The sequence below is a fragment of the Excalfactoria chinensis genome, chromosome 12 (genome assembly GCF_039878825.1).
Source record: "Excalfactoria chinensis isolate bCotChi1 chromosome 12, bCotChi1.hap2, whole genome shotgun sequence".
In the NCBI taxonomy this organism is placed as follows: domain Eukaryota; kingdom Metazoa; phylum Chordata; class Aves; order Galliformes; family Phasianidae; genus Excalfactoria; species Excalfactoria chinensis.
Window position 1 is genome coordinate 4,552,366 of NC_092836.1, and position 17,583 is coordinate 4,569,948.

General features: G+C 42.0%; 1 protein-coding gene across 1 annotated transcript in view; it reads right to left on the reverse strand.

Moving 5' to 3' along the window:
• Positions 1–17,583, reverse strand: part of LOC140257888 (uncharacterized) — a 29,952-nt gene that overhangs the window by 6,957 nt on the left and 5,412 nt on the right. Inside the window, exons 4-9 of the mRNA XM_072347567.1 lie at positions 16,566–16,798; positions 10,790–11,026; positions 9,585–9,662; positions 8,196–8,412; positions 3,787–3,995; positions 3,211–3,283 (exon numbers count right to left, since the gene is read on the reverse strand). Coding sequence (XP_072203668.1) covers positions 3,211–3,283; positions 3,787–3,995; positions 8,196–8,412; positions 9,585–9,662; positions 10,790–11,026; positions 16,566–16,798 — 1,047 coding nt within the window. The remainder of the gene's footprint in view (positions 1–3,210; positions 3,284–3,786; positions 3,996–8,195; positions 8,413–9,584; positions 9,663–10,789; positions 11,027–16,565; positions 16,799–17,583) is intronic.

A 17,583-nucleotide genomic window follows, 5' to 3' on the forward strand; every position in this document is an offset into this window, starting at 1 on the left:
CATCAAAGGGCACTTTGTGGAAGTGGGGGAAATCAGTGCTGAATGTCATTAACCATGCAACAGGCATTGGTAAGGTGTAGGGTTAGGCAGCTCTGAAGCCTGGGAGCCTCTGGTGAAACTCAGGACACACAGATGGAAGCACATGGGGTCACTGGCAGTTGGCACTGCATTGGTCCTAACTCATGGATCGTTATGCTAAATTTACCAGGTTAGTGACTAAGTTCCAGACCACTGCTGTCTATGGTACCCCAACACCTTCACTACTACTTTATGTCTAAAACGATTATTTGCAAGTAAGTGTGCTGATTTGAAGTGTGAAAAGAAGACAGTGTCAGAGTTAACCAAGCTCTGAAAGAGTGAAGACCCCTGCTGAAAAGTGATGAGCATGTCAGTATGCCTTGAACCATAGATCCACAGAATCATTACAGTTGGAAAAAAACATCTAGTCCATCAACCCCTTCCCAATAACCATGGCCCCCAGTGCCACATATACCCTTTGCTTGAACACCTCCAGAGACAGTGACTCTGTGGGCAGCCTATGCCAATGCCTCACCATAGAATATCTACAAACTGATATATCTGCTGTACCTACAAATGAAGATAGATATCTATGAATGGATTTGAAGAACATGAAAGATTGTGGCAAGGATTAGTGTTTCCTTTTGCTCCATGTGCTGAAGGTATGCTGAGAATTGGGCCTTTTTAGAATTAAAACTATTTGAAACCGTCCCTTTTGCCATCATTTCTCCTGCCCTAATTTTTTGTTCTGTACCAAATGAATCCCATTCCAACCCATAGAACCCTGCTGCTCTCCTTGTCCCCGTCACCCCACAGACACAGTGCTCTGTGGGGGCTCTTGAGCAGGAGTGGCACCTAATTTCCTGATTAATTGCCACACATCAGCTGCAAGTTATGTACAACTATGGTAGTTAACCTCGCAACCTCCCCAAAGCAGCTCATTGCTAAACTTTCCAAACACGTCTGTCTGTGATAAATCACTCAACGTTTGCTCAGAGGAAAAGAGTTTTGGCACTGTCTCTGCACCTCTTGCCCACACGGGTGAGAGCAGCTAGTGGTTGCCAGCAATCAGCATTCTGACTTGGGGTGGGGGTGTCAGGATTTACAAGACTCACTCCATGTCAGTGCTTTTTTCTTCATAGGAATGGCTAAGGAAGGTAACCAAGATGGGATATTCTCCTCCTGAGACACATAAAAACTTTGTTGAGCATCAGTACCACCACCTCCATTCCCCAAGCCACATTTTTGGGTAATGCTTCATAGACCCACAAATCTTCAGCCCTCCAAACCAGAGCCGGTGAATGAAGCCATGCCTCCAGCACTGTCATCAGGATATCTGAGTTCATAAGGTCCGCATGAAGGGAGAACACTCGCTCCTGTTTGGCATGGAGAAGGTGGGAGGCAAGCAGATAAAAATGCTGCCAACATCAGCTGCATTACATTTTAAACATCTGACACAATGTTTTTGCTACCTTGTTCAGTGCACAAGGCTTCTCGCCTGACCTTGAAGCAGCCGTGTAATGTTAATGAGAAGCGCATACAGAGAGAAGAACAGATCACTTCCCACTAAAGATATTTGCTGTAAAAATTAGAGCGGAGTTCCACCTGTACAAATGGCAGAGCCGCAGCAGCCTCCTCTCTGCTGCTGAAGCATACGTCTGGAATAATTCCAGTCAAACACCAGAATCAACATGCACATATGCAAAATGTATGCAGCCTATCTTCCGTTAATTAGAATTGACTCTGAGCAGTGTATCTGGAAACTAAGAATCACAAACAAAAACCTTTCTATCCTGCAAAGAGTCTCCTCATTTTCCTCCATCTCTCAGGAAGGACTCAACCTATAAAAAAAAAAAACACAACTATATCCCCTAACTATTTCTAGAAACATTTCATACTATGCCAGTTGGCCAACATACTTAAATAACCAACCAACCAACATATTTATTTAACATTCAGCAGATGGACATGATATGAACATCGTGGTTTTCAGTTGTAGTTTTATAACTACTAGATTTTTCCCATGCCAAGATCCAAACAGGTTCAGAAGGTAAACACATCCCTTTGTCTCCTAATTTCTGGCCTACCCATGCCCACGTGCATTAACTTTCAGAGACATTTGATCAGAATGCACAATGTCCCTTTTGGGCCCCACTCAAAGCTGCACTTCATGAGGGTACGTGAAGTCAAAAGCTTTGCAGTCTTTTCAAATCTACTTTGGTTTGGGGGGATTGTGTTACTCTACAAAGCTGGGGCAGAGGTATGCTGCCTGCACTTGAGCATAAGTGAAACAGCTGGTAAAGACACTTGACAAAAATTAACAACAACATTACAAATGCACTTTTGAAGAAACATTTAAAGTTACTACGCAGTAAACTGAACAGAATGTCACAGAAAGTCAAACTGGGCACTGTAAAAATAAATGTTATTCCCAAGGAAAATAAAAAGACTGCATATTTATGTAACGTTCAGCAGATGGACATGATATTAATACAGGGGTTTTCAGTTGTACTTTTATAGCTACTAGATTTTCTTGCCTAACTTGGCAACCCAAGGCACCATTTGATTTTTGGATTTGGACAATACTGCAACAGATGTCCAGACCAATAAAATAAATTCCTAAAGGGCTATGCTTAATTTGTGTAATTGATCAATTTTTGTTACATGGGCCTCAGTTCACCAGCATGTAACTGCCTTCCAGATTAGCTCAGCAGTAGGGATTTCATTCCATATGTTACAATGGTTTATTGGTGCTTTTCACGACGCTGCTGATTCAGCAGCGTCGGTGGAGACACCTGTTGGCAACGACAATGAAATATAACCACAGTACCGTGGCAAAGAGTGGCACAATAGCTTTTGGGTGTCTTGTAAACATCAGCGGGGCACCACTTTCTGCACTGAAACTCATTTGCCCAAAATTACTGGGGAGAGCACCAGCACCTCTCCCACGCCATCACCGCAACAGGCGCAGAGGTGACTCCGCCTCTCCTATAAAAAGCAGTAAGTGCTCTAAAACATAAAGGACAGATAAATGTTGAAAAATGATATCAATAAAAATTTTGTAGTACATTTCCTCTAATACAAAATGTCAGTGATTTACTCCTTCCCAATACAGGTTTAATTGATTCAAATAGCATCGGTAGTAATTAAAATATGGATTCTGAAGCACAACTGTTAGCTCTCATCACTCACCTATTAAACTTGCCATAGATGCGGTGTTAATTATCTTCCCATATCCTTGATTCAGCATAATGCGGCCTGCAGCCTGTGACAGAAATTAAAGGAAAGACCAGTGACCCTTTTTGTGATTGTGCTAATAATGACATGATAATAAATTAGTCTTCACTTTTCAGAAGAGTTTATGTGCTCACACATTTTTTTAAGCACTCGATATAAAAACTTGGTATAAAAATGGCTGATGCAGGAAAAATTCCATTGCCATTTTGGACCCTCTTTGCTTTTGGCAATATATATATATATTTAAATCACTGATGCTGGCAATGGCCCCCCAAAGCTTTCTGCACTTCAGGGTTTGTCAAATAATCACCCTCCCAGAATAAGGCCATTTTTAAGCACCTAAGCTTGGACAGTCATTAACGACCAGCTGTTCTGAAAATATTGACCAAAATCAGTAAATTGATTAATCCCATGAAATTAACCCCATTATGACGACATTAACAATAAAATGGTGTTTAATCTCGGTAAATTGAATACTACGAACATTGCTGCCCATTTGCATATCAAGCCTGTACAGCATTTCACACTCACTTGGCAGCACAAAAACAGTCCTCGTAAATTGACATTGAAAGTTTTGTCCCATTCTTCTAGTGAAGTATCTTCACTCGCAGAATTCATATTGATCCCAGCGTTGTTGCATGCAATGTCAACTGTGCCCCACCGAGCTACAATGGTATCAACAATCCTTTGAACATCCTCGGGTTTGCTTACATCTGCTGCAAGGGCAATGCTTTTAATCCCTGAATTAAAACAGAGGTGATGAAGTCAGTATGGGAATGCAGAGAGAAATATATATATATCTATTTAATGATTATTAATTCATCTCCCAGCTCTATATGTCTGTATTTTATATGTATGTATGCATTACATATATATTCACCACTTTAATTTGCTTCTACACAAGCCATAGCCAGTGTGCATTTGTTACTGCAATGAAATTTAAGTTGCTAACTGGAGCAAGGTTTGCCTGTTGGTAGCCAATATGAAACTGAAAGCAGAGCTCAGCGTTCGAGCAGGACGATGCTGTGAACACTGCACCATCTTCTGTCCAAACACTCAACTGCAGCTTCCCAGCGGGGGAGCAACTCCAGCATTTCCTGGGTGCTGAGGACCAGAAAGAACAACTCCGGAACAAGACAAAGCAGTGGGGTTCCTTCATTTGCAAAATGCAAATGCATACATATAGATTATACAACAGATCTCCAGATGATACAGGAAGTCAACCAGTTTGTCCAAAAGACGTATTTTCTGGTTGAACTGCATAGTGAGGTCAGCATAGAGTTTAAGACAAAACTAACCCAGTTTTAGGTGGGAGCTAACTGGAAATACCTGCAGGCTCACAGGTGTGGTGGTCATGGTGCTTAGCCTTGCTTGCTACAAATCACACTGTCAGAGTAAGCAGAGCAAACGTTCTAAAGGGAAAAGATTTACTATAAAAGTTGTGCTTTCCTAGGAAAATGATCAAGATGTTGACTATCGCTCCAGTACTGATTTGTAATTAGCTTCATTTAATTTAATATCAAAATTTGATTGAAATATCCTTATTATTAAGCCGCTGTAACAAGGTTATTACAAACCACTGGACTGGGGGAAGATTGTATGTTATAAGCAGTTCTCCCTAGAAAGCAAGAGGGAAGGGTGATACCTACTGCAGGCAGGAAGGGCTGGCTCATTATTTGCAGTGCTGATTGTGCATGGATGTTTGAGATCATTTGATTGGTACCATACCCGTTGTTCATGGACATTTGATCTATACTATATGCATACTTCAGCATCCAAGATGTATCTAAACTTGCAGATGATGCTTTAGCCCTCATGAGAAACCAAAGGGCTGTGGACTGCTGTACCATCCCCTCTTTAACATGTATGGAGTTGAGATCCCTCCTCAAAAAAACTTCAGATATCTCTGAGCAGAAGAGAAGGCTCTCCCAACCAATTCTTAAGATGGAGGCAAAGCAATAATATCCCAGTGATAATCTCACCATAGAAGAAGCCACCTACAAAAAATGAATGCATACTCTGCCACAAAACAAGCCCTCTTATTTTATCACAGATTTTATGATAAAGATGCTGGAAGAATAAGAATTTCCAGACAGCCCACTTTGCTCCTCCTAATTGTTATTGCCCTGGTCTTTCTTATTCGATTTGCAGACAAAAATGGGTGTAAACTTGTAACTAAGGGCAACAGAATGAGGCTTTTCACCTGCCCTCCGATTCTCACTCCATTTACAGCTTCATCCTACATGATAGCTCACTAAAACAGGACAAAAGGCACCATGAATGTCTAGAGGAGAGTTAGTGGAGGCATTTCCAACAGTCCCACACTTAACCTTAATCAGCTGATATCTCTGTACTCTGAGAGAACAACTTCTTTCTCTCCACTGTTACCTCAAACTATCTGATAAAATAAATAAACAAGTAAAATAATCAATGGGAAAATAGCTTAAATCTGTAGTATCAACCAGAAGCAAAAGGCACTGCAGCTACATGCATGAGGGTACCAAAGCACCACTTCAGTCTTCAGTTTGTCTTTGTGAAGCTGGTGGGGGCAGTTTTGTGATGAGCAGAAGAGGAGCCCCAGTGTGCCCAATCTGCCCTTCTGCAGGGGAGCCCCTTTGACACAGAGCTCTGTCTTTAGGCTTTCAGCATAAATGGGAGTAATGCATTGCATACAGACAGGAAGATCAGAAGTGACATTGTGGGAAAGGCATTTGCATAGTTTACAGTGAAAATGCACATTTTAAAAATCCCATCAGATTAATTCTTCCCTTAAGGTAGAGGAAGCGGTTACCCCTGAAGACAGAGGACTATGTATAGGAAGGTAACCCTTAGGAGTTTTTGGTTCTGTTTCATCATTTTTGGTTCTTCTGTCAGGATCCATTAGCAATAGTTGAAAAAGGTATTCACTCAGAATGTAAAAACAAAGACCCCTATAGCCAAGGGAGATACACCCGAGATGTCTAACAAAGCTAAAACTGAGATCACAGAGTATCTGATGTTTAAAATCCATCATGAAATGATGGCACCATCCCAGAAGACAGCAAAGGGCTCCTTGGTATAAGAAGCAAAGTGGATTTAAGAAAGCTAAGTAAAATGTTTTGAAGAAGTATTCAGTATGGGGATGACTTGGGGTGCTGTGTTTCCAGCTTTGAGTAAGAGACCCGCAAACAAAGAGCTGGGGGGGGAAATCACAGCTCCTTTGTGTCTATTATAGCAGGAAAAATATGTGTTAGTACGACAAGTATTGCTTTAATTTACACATGTGAATATTGTGAGAGTAAAGCTAGCTGAACCTTTTTGTCAAAATTTATTTCCAACAGAGTACGTTGCTTCTTTGAAGCCAAAGTGTTTCATGGAAACATATTGATTTCAACAAAAGTTTTCAAGGAAAAGCTTCTGAGGTCCAGGCTAGACACACTAGTTACCTCTGGGGAGAAAGAGATTGAAAATCTGACCTTTCCAGATCCTTTCCAAGAATGGGCATTTGGATATAATTCCCTTTCACAAAAGCATTACAAAGTTTGGGTTTTGTTCCAACAAGGAATGACAATAAATTTGAAACCTCAAAAACCCTCATGAGACGGAATAGATGTGCCCTGACCAACTGCACTGGTCAAGATGGCGGAGAGTATCTGACCTAGAAAAATAAAGATATGTGAAGACTGAAAAGTGAGGTTTTCTTTACTTTGGACCGCAGTAATATTTGCAATGCCTCATGACCCCTCCAGCTGCATCCCATAACCCCTCCGTCACATCCACCTTCTTTGGGCTTGCAACCCACCAGCAGAGGAGCGGAGATAGAACAGCCATTTAAGAATGGATGATCAAACTCTTACTGAAAGTGCCCTGGAGAAAAGTTAAGTTCGTTTTCAAATGGACCACTGGCATCCAAAGTCTCATGGCTCTATCAGCTATCTCATTTATTCTGAATAGCTCTGCTTGATATGCAGGATCTTACTGTAAAAAAAAATATCCAAAAGGCAAGTTAACTTGTAGGGCACAGCTATTGTGTGCCAAGACCATATGGCTTCAGAGCATAAGAAAATGAAAAGCTTCAGGGAAAGAGGGACTAGATGGTTTAAGAATTTGTAATAGGAACTGGAGACGCTATTCTGTGTCATTGTTAGGGATCAGACCAGCAATCAAAGCTTTAACCATTGCACCAGTCCTCACTGTAAACTGTCCTATGCTTAATAAAGATGTGATTGTACAGACTGGGACCTGTTGTTTCAGGCATTCTCTGCAAAGGCTCAGGATGGTGTCAAAACCAGAAATGAACCATCCCTTGTCCCTTCCCTAGGGAAAAGCTGATAGATGCAGGACGATGAGTAATGGAAATGTATCTGCAAGGGCTTGTTTTGCTGGATAATATGGTTTCCAGTTGCACAAACACAGTTTTCCTGAATATTTTCCATTTGGCAAAAAAAAGCTTTGCAGTCCTTAAGACAGTGAAGACTCCAGGTTTCAATGGGCAGATCATCCACTGGTGATCAAACCCTTTTTGAGACCAGAGTGGATGCAAATTCTGTTGTCTGTGTCCAAATGGGACTGTGAAAATTTCCTCGGCAATGTTCCATCTTCAGAGGTGATGAAGTAGTGAACTTAGAGGAAAGCTTGGTTGTAATCTCACAAATGGATTTATAAAATGAGTAACACTTCCTTTCTTTTCTCATTAAAATTATATTTCCAGCTTTCTTTTTCCCCTTTACAATTGCAGTTTAGCATGACTCTAGGGGGAAATTCAATTTTATGTTACATTTTGTGTTTTTACTGCTAAAATAGAAGTGCCTTGTAGAGGATTTTACCTCTTATTTTGGACCTTAGTTATTATGTCTACTAATATTCCGTTCCTCATCTAACCTCATATTCATGTTTGAAAGAACTATAGAAGGAAGTTTTCAACAATGACTGCCCCAGTCTGAGGGCAGTGCCATGCTTACCTTTGAGGTTGAGCTCATGTGCCACTGCTTCTGCCTTTGCAAGGACCAGGTCCACCACAGCTACTTTAGCGCCAGCTTCTCCCAGTGCATGAGCAAAGGCCCTCCCAATTCCCTGCCCACCGCCGGTGACGTAGGCCACCTTGTCATCCAAACGCAGCCGGTCAAGGATGCGCTGCTTGTTATAACCCCAGAAAACATCATCCCTCATCACTTCTTTCTAAAATGAAGACATATAAAAAAGGTACAATCAGTGGCAAAGCTTAGTACTAGAATTGCTATGGCAGTCTCTGGCTGTGAGGATGAGGTGAGAATGTGTAGAGGGATCCATGTCTTCTTGATCCGTTAGTTAATGCAAAGATATGATTAATTTAAGCCAAAAAGAATCCTTACCCCTACTGATATTATTCTCAACATGAACACCAAGGCACAAGGCAATGTAGCGGAAGGGCTATGCTTGGGAAGATGCACTGACCACTCCATATATACGACAGTAGGGTGCAGTCTTTCCTGGCCCAGCTTCCCATGGGAGATCATAGAATCATAAAATGGCTTGGGTTGGAAGAAACCTTAAGGATCATCATGTTCATGGAGGCAGGACCACCAACCTCAAGGTCTGGTACTAGACCAGGCTTGCCAGGACCCCATCCAACCTGGTCTAGAACACCTTCAGGGATGGAGCAAACACAGCCCCTCTGGGCAGCCTGTTCCAGCACCTCATCACTGTCACTGTGAAGAACAATGACATGATCAGGTATGACTTCTCAGAAAAGGACTAATTAAGTCTTCCAGCTATTTCACTCCCAGGACCAAGTCCTGTCCTCCAATTCAGCTGCCTCCAGGAAGAAGGAGGCTGAGAACATGTTTCCAAAGGCAGGATTTGGCTCCAATGCTGTGCAGTCAAAATATCTTCACAGGGCTGGTGCGCAAATAAAGATATCAGCCAATAACTTAAACCAAGCTGTCATCTGATCAGCTGCCATACATCATTTTCCCCTGGCTGGAATCACAATGGAAAATACAAGATGTTTAAAATATTGGTTTTGAAATGCCAGGAATTACTAGTGGATGTAGCTTTTGGAGCAGTCAGAAGCTGCCAAATAATCAAGACATTTGGGTCTGGATTTACAGAATTGGGCGATTACAATTCCAGATGGGAATTTCATTATAGCTGGATGATGCCCATTACAAAAAATGGAGTTCCTATTAAAAAAAGGGGGGAAAAAAAGATAAAATCACCATCTTTTCCATAGGACAAGCTAAATCTGCATGGCACTAACAGCACAGCAGAGCATAAATCTGGGCTCCCAACAGCAAATCCCTGGAAATGCTCTTATCACTGTTCTCAGCAAAGTCAAAACTTTCCCAGAAATGTTCACAGAAAATACACACCTTTGATTCAATCACTCCATCTGGCCATATGGGGCTCCTTCGAATGATGCTCAGCCCACTTTGCACAGGCAAAATTATCTGCAGACATAATGCACGAGCAGTTAAGGAAAGTCCTTCCTTCATTAGGCCAGAGTAGCTTTTCTCCTACTGTTATCCTTTAGCTAAAATTCCTTCCAACCCAAATATGTCAGGCATCTATATTTGCTCACATTCTCCTCCCAAACTCCCAGTTTCCAAAGATGCCAGGAAAATAAAAGCAATTTTGCCTCTCCATTTTCTAAATGAGTGTCAGCTGCTGAGATCTCTGGGTTTCCACTGCCTGGCTAATGCCATTATGAAGATATTCCAGAATCACTCTCGGAACTTAGCTAACCATCACAGCAACACTTCATCACTATTCACTATTCACATCTTTCCTGTACCCATAGGTGAATCTAAGCAGACTGTGACAACTGCCTCTGATGCTGTTATCATACTTCAGTGAAAGATGCACTCAGTGCTGGAAGTTCAACCCTGGGATCAAACCATTAAAAGAATAAATACAGAAACAACATGCTGTTTACATGCATTAGATGGCTAGCAGTAATATTCAGGGCAGAGAAAGCCATTTTGAGTCTTTCCCTCTTCTACAAAGAATAGTCATTGCTCTTGGTATTTGATGGTTGAGTTGATGATAGAATAATAGGATGTGATAGGAGGCACCCCTAGAGGCTGTCTGCCCTGCAGATGGACAAAGATCTTGAGTCTATGAGGCACAAAGCCCAAATCCTGTATTATGGCAACCGAGAGGAGGCTATTAGAAGAGTGGGTACATGAGAGCAAGCTTTGTATGCTGGTGCCACTGTGCTGGGGTGGCACTGGTGACAAGTGCATTTAAAGCCTTGCTGTCTCCTGTTGTGCCGATGGTGCCCTGTAGCCTCCAGAGGCTTTAAGCAGAGTGGTGGTTCCTTGGTCGTGCTGCAGAGCTGATTATTCACTTCTAAGTGCTCAAATTTAACTTGCCTTTAACACTGGAGATGATGTAGATAGAGAGCAGGGACATTTTGCTGAAAATAGAAACTCAGAAAAGGTGAATTATAATAAAACTTGGGTTCATTTTAGGTCCCCTGAATAATGGCACCAACAAAAGAAAGATTCTGACGAGTACATTGCAAAATCCATAGATACAGTACGGCAGGCAGCCTAACCAATTGCGTTGCACCAACCTGCTCAACACGAGGATCTGAATTAATCACTGTATTTAATTTCCTGACAGCTAGTACATTTTCCTCAGATATGTTCTCCAGGTAGACTTGTCCTTTCATGAGTGTATTCTCTACACAGATCACTCCGTCCATTCTCAGCAAGTGGTTATCCATGACAAAGCTGTAGTAGTTAACAGCATTCCTTTGATCAGCATCAATAAAGACTATATCAAAGTGCTCATCCTCAGCATGTAATGCCTGGAAAAAAAAAGAGGATGGAGAAAACTCTAATTATTTACCTGCTGTCTGAATAGCCAGTTTCAACTTACCATTTAAACGTCCTCTATATAAAAAACTCAAATATGAAGAACTCTGGATTTTTGGGTGATGTTTTTGGTTTTGGGGTGATTTGTGTTTGTTTTTTTTGGCTGAAATTACATCTGGAGATCTTGGGAGTTTCCCATGCTTCACAAAGAATTCTTCAGCAGCCCCAGAGCCCAGATCTCTGAACGTCTCACAGACAGTCAGGATGTAAGAGATGATCGCTCGTCCCAGCTTGTCTCATTGAGAATCACCGTAAAAACACCTGCATGTTGAGTCGAAGGGGACTGAGCCATCAGGGTAGGGGAGAAGACTCACATCAAACCCTGTGGCAGCTGAGCTGCTGCAGTAAGCTCTCTCTTCTCAAAAGAGTAACTATCCACAAACCAAAGAGTGGCAATTGTAACAGTCTCTGGGAGAAAGAGACATAAGGCTGATCCTGGGAATTGCAAACTAGCGAGTCCCACTTCAATAACAGGCAAATGGTTGAAATCCCAATTAATAATAGAATTATAAAGCACATAAAAGAACAGGTCATGATAGAGATAAAGCAGCATAGCTCCTGTGAAGGAAAATGATGTTTCTTTAATCTAAAAAAAATGCTCTGGGTGGCTCAGCAACAGAGGATAAAAGAGAACTGGCTTCTATCATCTAATTGGATTTTCAGCAATGCGGCACACCTTCCCTCCAAGCAGGTTGCTGATCATAATGTATAAAAGTGTTGATGGATGACCAGATGGGAGCCTTTACAGCCTTCTCCTGTGGCAGTTAATGCACTCGCTGCCCAAGAGGCTGCTTTGGAATATTTCAGATTCCATTTGGGACTATTTAACTGCATCTGCGTGCATTGCAATGAAACAACGGCTCATCCACCTATCTCAGGCAAGAATAAATGCTTTCAAGTCTTGGCATTTCAAGTGAAAAGAGAAACAATTATGTTTTCCAGAACTCATGTGTTTCTACCACAACTTTTAACAGCAGTCCATGCGTCCAGATTTCCCTCTTGTGTTTGGAGACATTATGTACAATGAGTGATGAGTGAACCCCTGAGACATACGAGAGAAAGCATCAGGAAAAAATGGCAGCAGAGTATTTGAATAACTAATTTGTTTTCAGGAGTGAGGTTGATAGCTCCCAAACAGAGATTTCAGGAACCTTTCAGAAGCAGAGAGCACACTGTTCTGATGAGAAAATAGCAGGGAGTGGATCACCGAAGCTCTGAATTATTCTATTTTGCAAACTAGTGTCATTCTGAGCTTGTTAGTGCCTAAGAAATAAAGCTTGTTTCCCTCTTGGGTGATACTGGTGGAAAGCAACAGGGACATTTTTGCTATGGGGAAGAACACCTTATATCAAACTACAACTCAGTCAGTCTGTCCAATGTCACTGCTTCAGGAGAGGTCAGAAGATGGAAGCTAGGAGGAGGAATCTGTTGCAAAGAAAGATTAGAGGTCTCATTCTCCAGAGAGAAGAGCCAAAGCAAATTCAAGCAATTACCATGACTTATCGCTACTTTCTGACTTGTAACCTTCCTGGGTGGAGGAGGTGGGGGGCAGGTACTCAGAAGCAGATGTGGCAATCTCTAAACATATGCTACTACTGCTCTGTGCTATGGCTCCCTAATGAAAAAGAATCTCACTTTTATGCATTGGCTTCATTAGGTCCATATGGAGTTGTGCAGCTCCTAGGATATTTGTTGGACTTCTTGTTTCAACCCTCTTTCTGCGCTGCCTACCTGCTGACAGCTTATCCCTTTCTTATCTAACTTTTCATGCAGACAAACCATCCTTCAGCATCACAGTTCTCAGCCCAGGAGGACCCCTGTGCTCAGAGTACATCTAGCACAAACCTGTGTTACCCTTGCATTGCTTAAAGATGTTTCACTTCAGCCAGTTTGAGTCCTGAAGAGCCAGCCTCTAATTTCACTTGCCACCTTTCATTTCTTCCAACTCAAGCCCTTTGCAGTCTCCTACCCTAATTACATTCTTTGTGCATTGCAGAGATTTTCAAGACACTAAGATGTGTTGTGACAACTTGGGGGTAGATTTTAGGTGCTGAAGTTTAGGCAAATAGGTCCATGCAGCTCCAAGTATCTTATTTCATATACAACAAACAGCTATAGAAAAGTCAAATGCCTAAGGGCAGCTGCAGCAGTACTAGACACTTACGTAGGAATGCCTGAAATACTCCCTTGGAGCTCACACTGGGACCTCCCAGCAGATCCAAGTGTGGAGCTTCAAGCTCAAAGCAGCAATGCAGTGATGGAGAGAGCAGGAGAGCTTACTGCTATCCCTCTCAGAATGGGACTGACCACCATTTTCCTCCCCATGAGATTGAGCAGACCTTGCCCTGCTCCTGCCTGGGGCCTCACAGCACATCAGAGGTCCCTTTTGTCATCTGCTAAGAGTGCCTCTCTCCAGAGAGAGCCCAAACATCTCCAACCATGAGGAAAGCTGAGATCCAGAAGGAAATAATCTGCCTGCAGAATATCTTGCTGAAACTAATTTCCTGAATGTTTACAGTGCAATCCCTGCTCCTTGCTACAGAGGCATCATAGATGGTAACAGATGGCAACAAGAAGTGCCTTAATTCAGAGCAAACTTGGCTAAAATTAATGCTTTTACTTACAGTGAGTCATTAACTTCCTTTTGGATTGAAAAAGAAGGGAGGAAAAAAAAAGAAGAATATAGATAAAAAAAAGAACTTGTAGCACTGCATTGCACAGAAGAGATGCACCAAAAGCCAGCACAAGAAGGGCACAGCAACAGTGTTGGCAGATACAGCAAAAGATCAGGGAGAGGACATCCTGAATAAAAACATGAATGAATCTTCTGCCAGAGCTGAAAGAAAACCTGATTGCAGCTCAGATCAGAGACAACACGCTTTCATAAGGCACATACAAACTCAATCAGACACAAACGACTGTCCAGTTCCTTTGAAAGGGATCATACAGTCAGCATATTCGTAATAAAGACGTACTCAAAACTTATTACCTTCCCTACGCTGTGTTCTTGACCTAAATGCAATAGAGATCCATCCTTAGAGTACACAGAATACATGAAGAAGTACAGCTTCCTTTTAAAACACCATTAGAATATTTTACTGTATGTGGACATACACTCTTGTTACTCCTAAACGCTATTCTATTGAGTACAGTTTATATTCACCGGCAAAGCTAAATCTCTGGGGAAGCTAGAGAGGGAATGCAATTTCTAGTAATAACAGCTCACAACAGTGAATACTATCCACTTATCCCCACAATTTCCAGCTATTTTGGACTCCTTTCTGAATTAACCTTTCATATCAAAAGGAGCAATTCTGCACACTAGAGACTCCGACACAATTTCATGCATAATTTATTCACTCAGTTCAACATTAAACGCAGAGTCCTTGACTTTGTCAAGGTGGATTCTGTTGGCAGACTTCACAAGCAGCAAAACAGGAGAAATGAGATCTGCAGCTCAACCTCTTCACCTATTCTGTCTGGTAAAAGGAGGGAAGAAAGGAAAAAAGAAACCCCCGGCATGCTTACACAATGCCTTGCAATCAGCAGAATCTGCTGCAAACACAGCGCTATTTTCTGTGTTGTGCTTTCGATTTTAAAGTGGAAGGATCAAAATCATGGATGGGAATAATTTGCTGGTAGTTTGCATTCCCCACGGGCTTAATCCTGCGTTCATTGTTCCACCAAACGTCTACTGGGAATTAAAGGGAGCTCTTTGGGAGAGATCAGACCCTTTGCTAACAGCTGATGAGGAGCAAGGCATGTTGCTCAGGCACAGCACTTCAGATTTAAGCAGCTTGTTGGGAAAAGAGTTTAAACACTCTGGTTCAGCACATGCTAGTCTCACTGCCTGCAGTTGGGATCAGAACTCTTGAATCCCTCTGTGCTTTTTGTCAGCATTACCCATTTTTGCTTCAGACCTGCCTCTTCCACCTAAGCTGGTCTTCTCTAGGGGGAGAAAGCTCACTGCTCACAGCCTGAGCCTCTTCCATGCGTTCCCACAACGCTGGCCCTGCTCCAGACAGACCCCAGCACATCAAGGCCCCAGAGTGACCATCAAATGTGTCCCTTCATCATTTGTAGTCATTGTGACCAGAGTCCTAGAGGCCAAGTAAGACAGTTCTGATTATCACGGTGCCAATGACAAAATATGTCAGATCAATCAACACCAGTTCAGAGGCCAGCGTGGAAATCCTCCCACAGAGAGACATTTCAGTGCCGAGATCTCACCAGCCAAACATGAGCATCTCCAAGAGGTGCTGGAAGCCCCAAGAACCTGCCAAACTGGGGTCAGGATATGCTTTGCAATTGGAGGCTATAAAATCAATTGCAACATCGTGTGTTAAGGATTTAATTTTCATGTCTTTGCTCCCTTCTTTAATCTCTACACAGCATGTACTCTGCCTGCCTCTAGATATTTCAATTCAGTCACAGTAAGTCAGTTGCACAGAATGGGCACTAGAGAGCAACAGCAATTCAATTAATTTCACACTCACTGCGGGGAGCTGGGATTTTAAATGCTGCACATTGCAGGTGATCTGTAACATTTCGTTTATTCATATACTTGGCAGAGCCCTTTGTTTCTTTCTTATCAAACTTGGAGGTCACGAAAGCCAGAGGTTAGGGAGCTCCTGGCCAGCTCATTTTGGAAAAAAAATGTGATACTTGTTAATGGAAATAAAGTTACAATCAGGCTCATTATGACATGTCCAGGTTGAAGATGGAATCATACCAAACTGGTTTGCAATAAATGATGGAAATGCCTTGTATTTAATGAACCTGGCTTTGGCTTCTCCTGTTGGTGCTCTGGACCTGCAGCAATGCCACGGAGATCCAAAAAATATGGGATTGAATGTGCTTCAATTGAAGGCATTGATTGAATGTGTCCCACCTTGCTGGGACCCACAAGATTCTCTCATACTTGGGACAAAGTCACTAGATAAATGTGTTTCATTCTGAATAATGTGCCTGCACATCTGAAGCTTATCACATTGCTCTGGAAGTGAAAAACCCAGGTTCTAACTCCACATGGTGTTATCACTGGGAGGAAAACAGAGATGGGTTGTGGGTTATTTACAGACATCTGCAGGACTTCCTCATTGTTGTGAACATGGGGGCACCTCCAGCAGTTCACAGTTATGTTTGGAATTAGAGACCCCAATCCAGTGATCACCCAAGTCAAGTAAAACTCTGCCACCAAAGACTACATACCTAAATTTAAAGAATCTGATCAAAAGTCTGTAGTATTTTGGTTAAGAAGGAAAACAAGCTATTTCGTGTGATAGAGCCCCACCAGGCATTATCATGAATAAGAAATAACTCCAGTGCAAGGTTGTGTTCACATATTAGTGAGTGAATTAGGGTCACCGCTCAGAATCTTGTGGGCAGGAAATAGGACAGGCTGACCCTGCCCAAACATCCTTAATCTGCTTTGAACAAGAGCTCCCAAATTCCCCTTCCAACAGACTTTACCTCCAACGTGTCTGCTATCGGTCCCACTCGCATGCTTATCTTTTTACCATCTGAAGAATAATCAAATGCTTCTTGGCTGTTCACTCCGAGATACGGCACTTCTGCACATGCAAAGATTTTGCCATCATCTGGCAATTCTTCTGCGATAGCAAGGATACTGTAACCTTTAAGCTTGCCAATTAATAAAATCTTCCTGGCTCTGATCAGATGAACAAACAGCCTAAAAATGTGGCCTGTGGAAAGACAAGAGTGAAAATAGAAAACTATAACTGTAAGAAAGACAGTTCTTTGTTCACGATGAAAATGAGATGTACCTTTTAAGTGATCATTAAAATAAAATCGCATTTTAAAACAGTTTCAGATAAGGGTTTAACAACAGAATCTTTCAAAATTTTTTATCTAAAATGCAGCAAAAAGACAACAGAATAGAGGGACTGGTTTGAAATGTAGAACCTTCAACATCAATGCTGCTATTGTTCGAGTGCTTGTTAAATAGTGCTTGAAATATTGCATATTTTAACATTCCCCCCATATGAAAATGGCTTTAAGATGTCTCCATATTCTTTCTGGAACCCGGTTAAAAAAAAAATCACTACATTACCTTGCATTTGCTCTTAGAGTCATTATCCCCAGACAGCACCATCATTTAAGAAATTTATCATCAATGGTGTCCTTCGAACAATGTATTAGTGTAATACATTATAAGAGTACTTCACTGTGATGATGTATTACTCAAAAGATGGGAACATCTGGGAAGAATGAATCTAGGAATAGATTTAGTGTAATAAGCTTTGTATGGGAATCCAAGCCTGAGTATCGCTACTTGAAAAGGTGAAGTGCTTCGTCACAGACCACCTTCACTAAAGCACATAACACCCTAGAAGGCACCACCAAAGCAAAACTAAGGCTTCCCCCTCCCTGCAGTGAGGACGACCATCTCCTTGCTGCTCTGTAAGGAGTGGGGACAGCGTCATGAAGCAGAGAGGACAAAGAGCGCTCATGAGCATATGCATCAGTA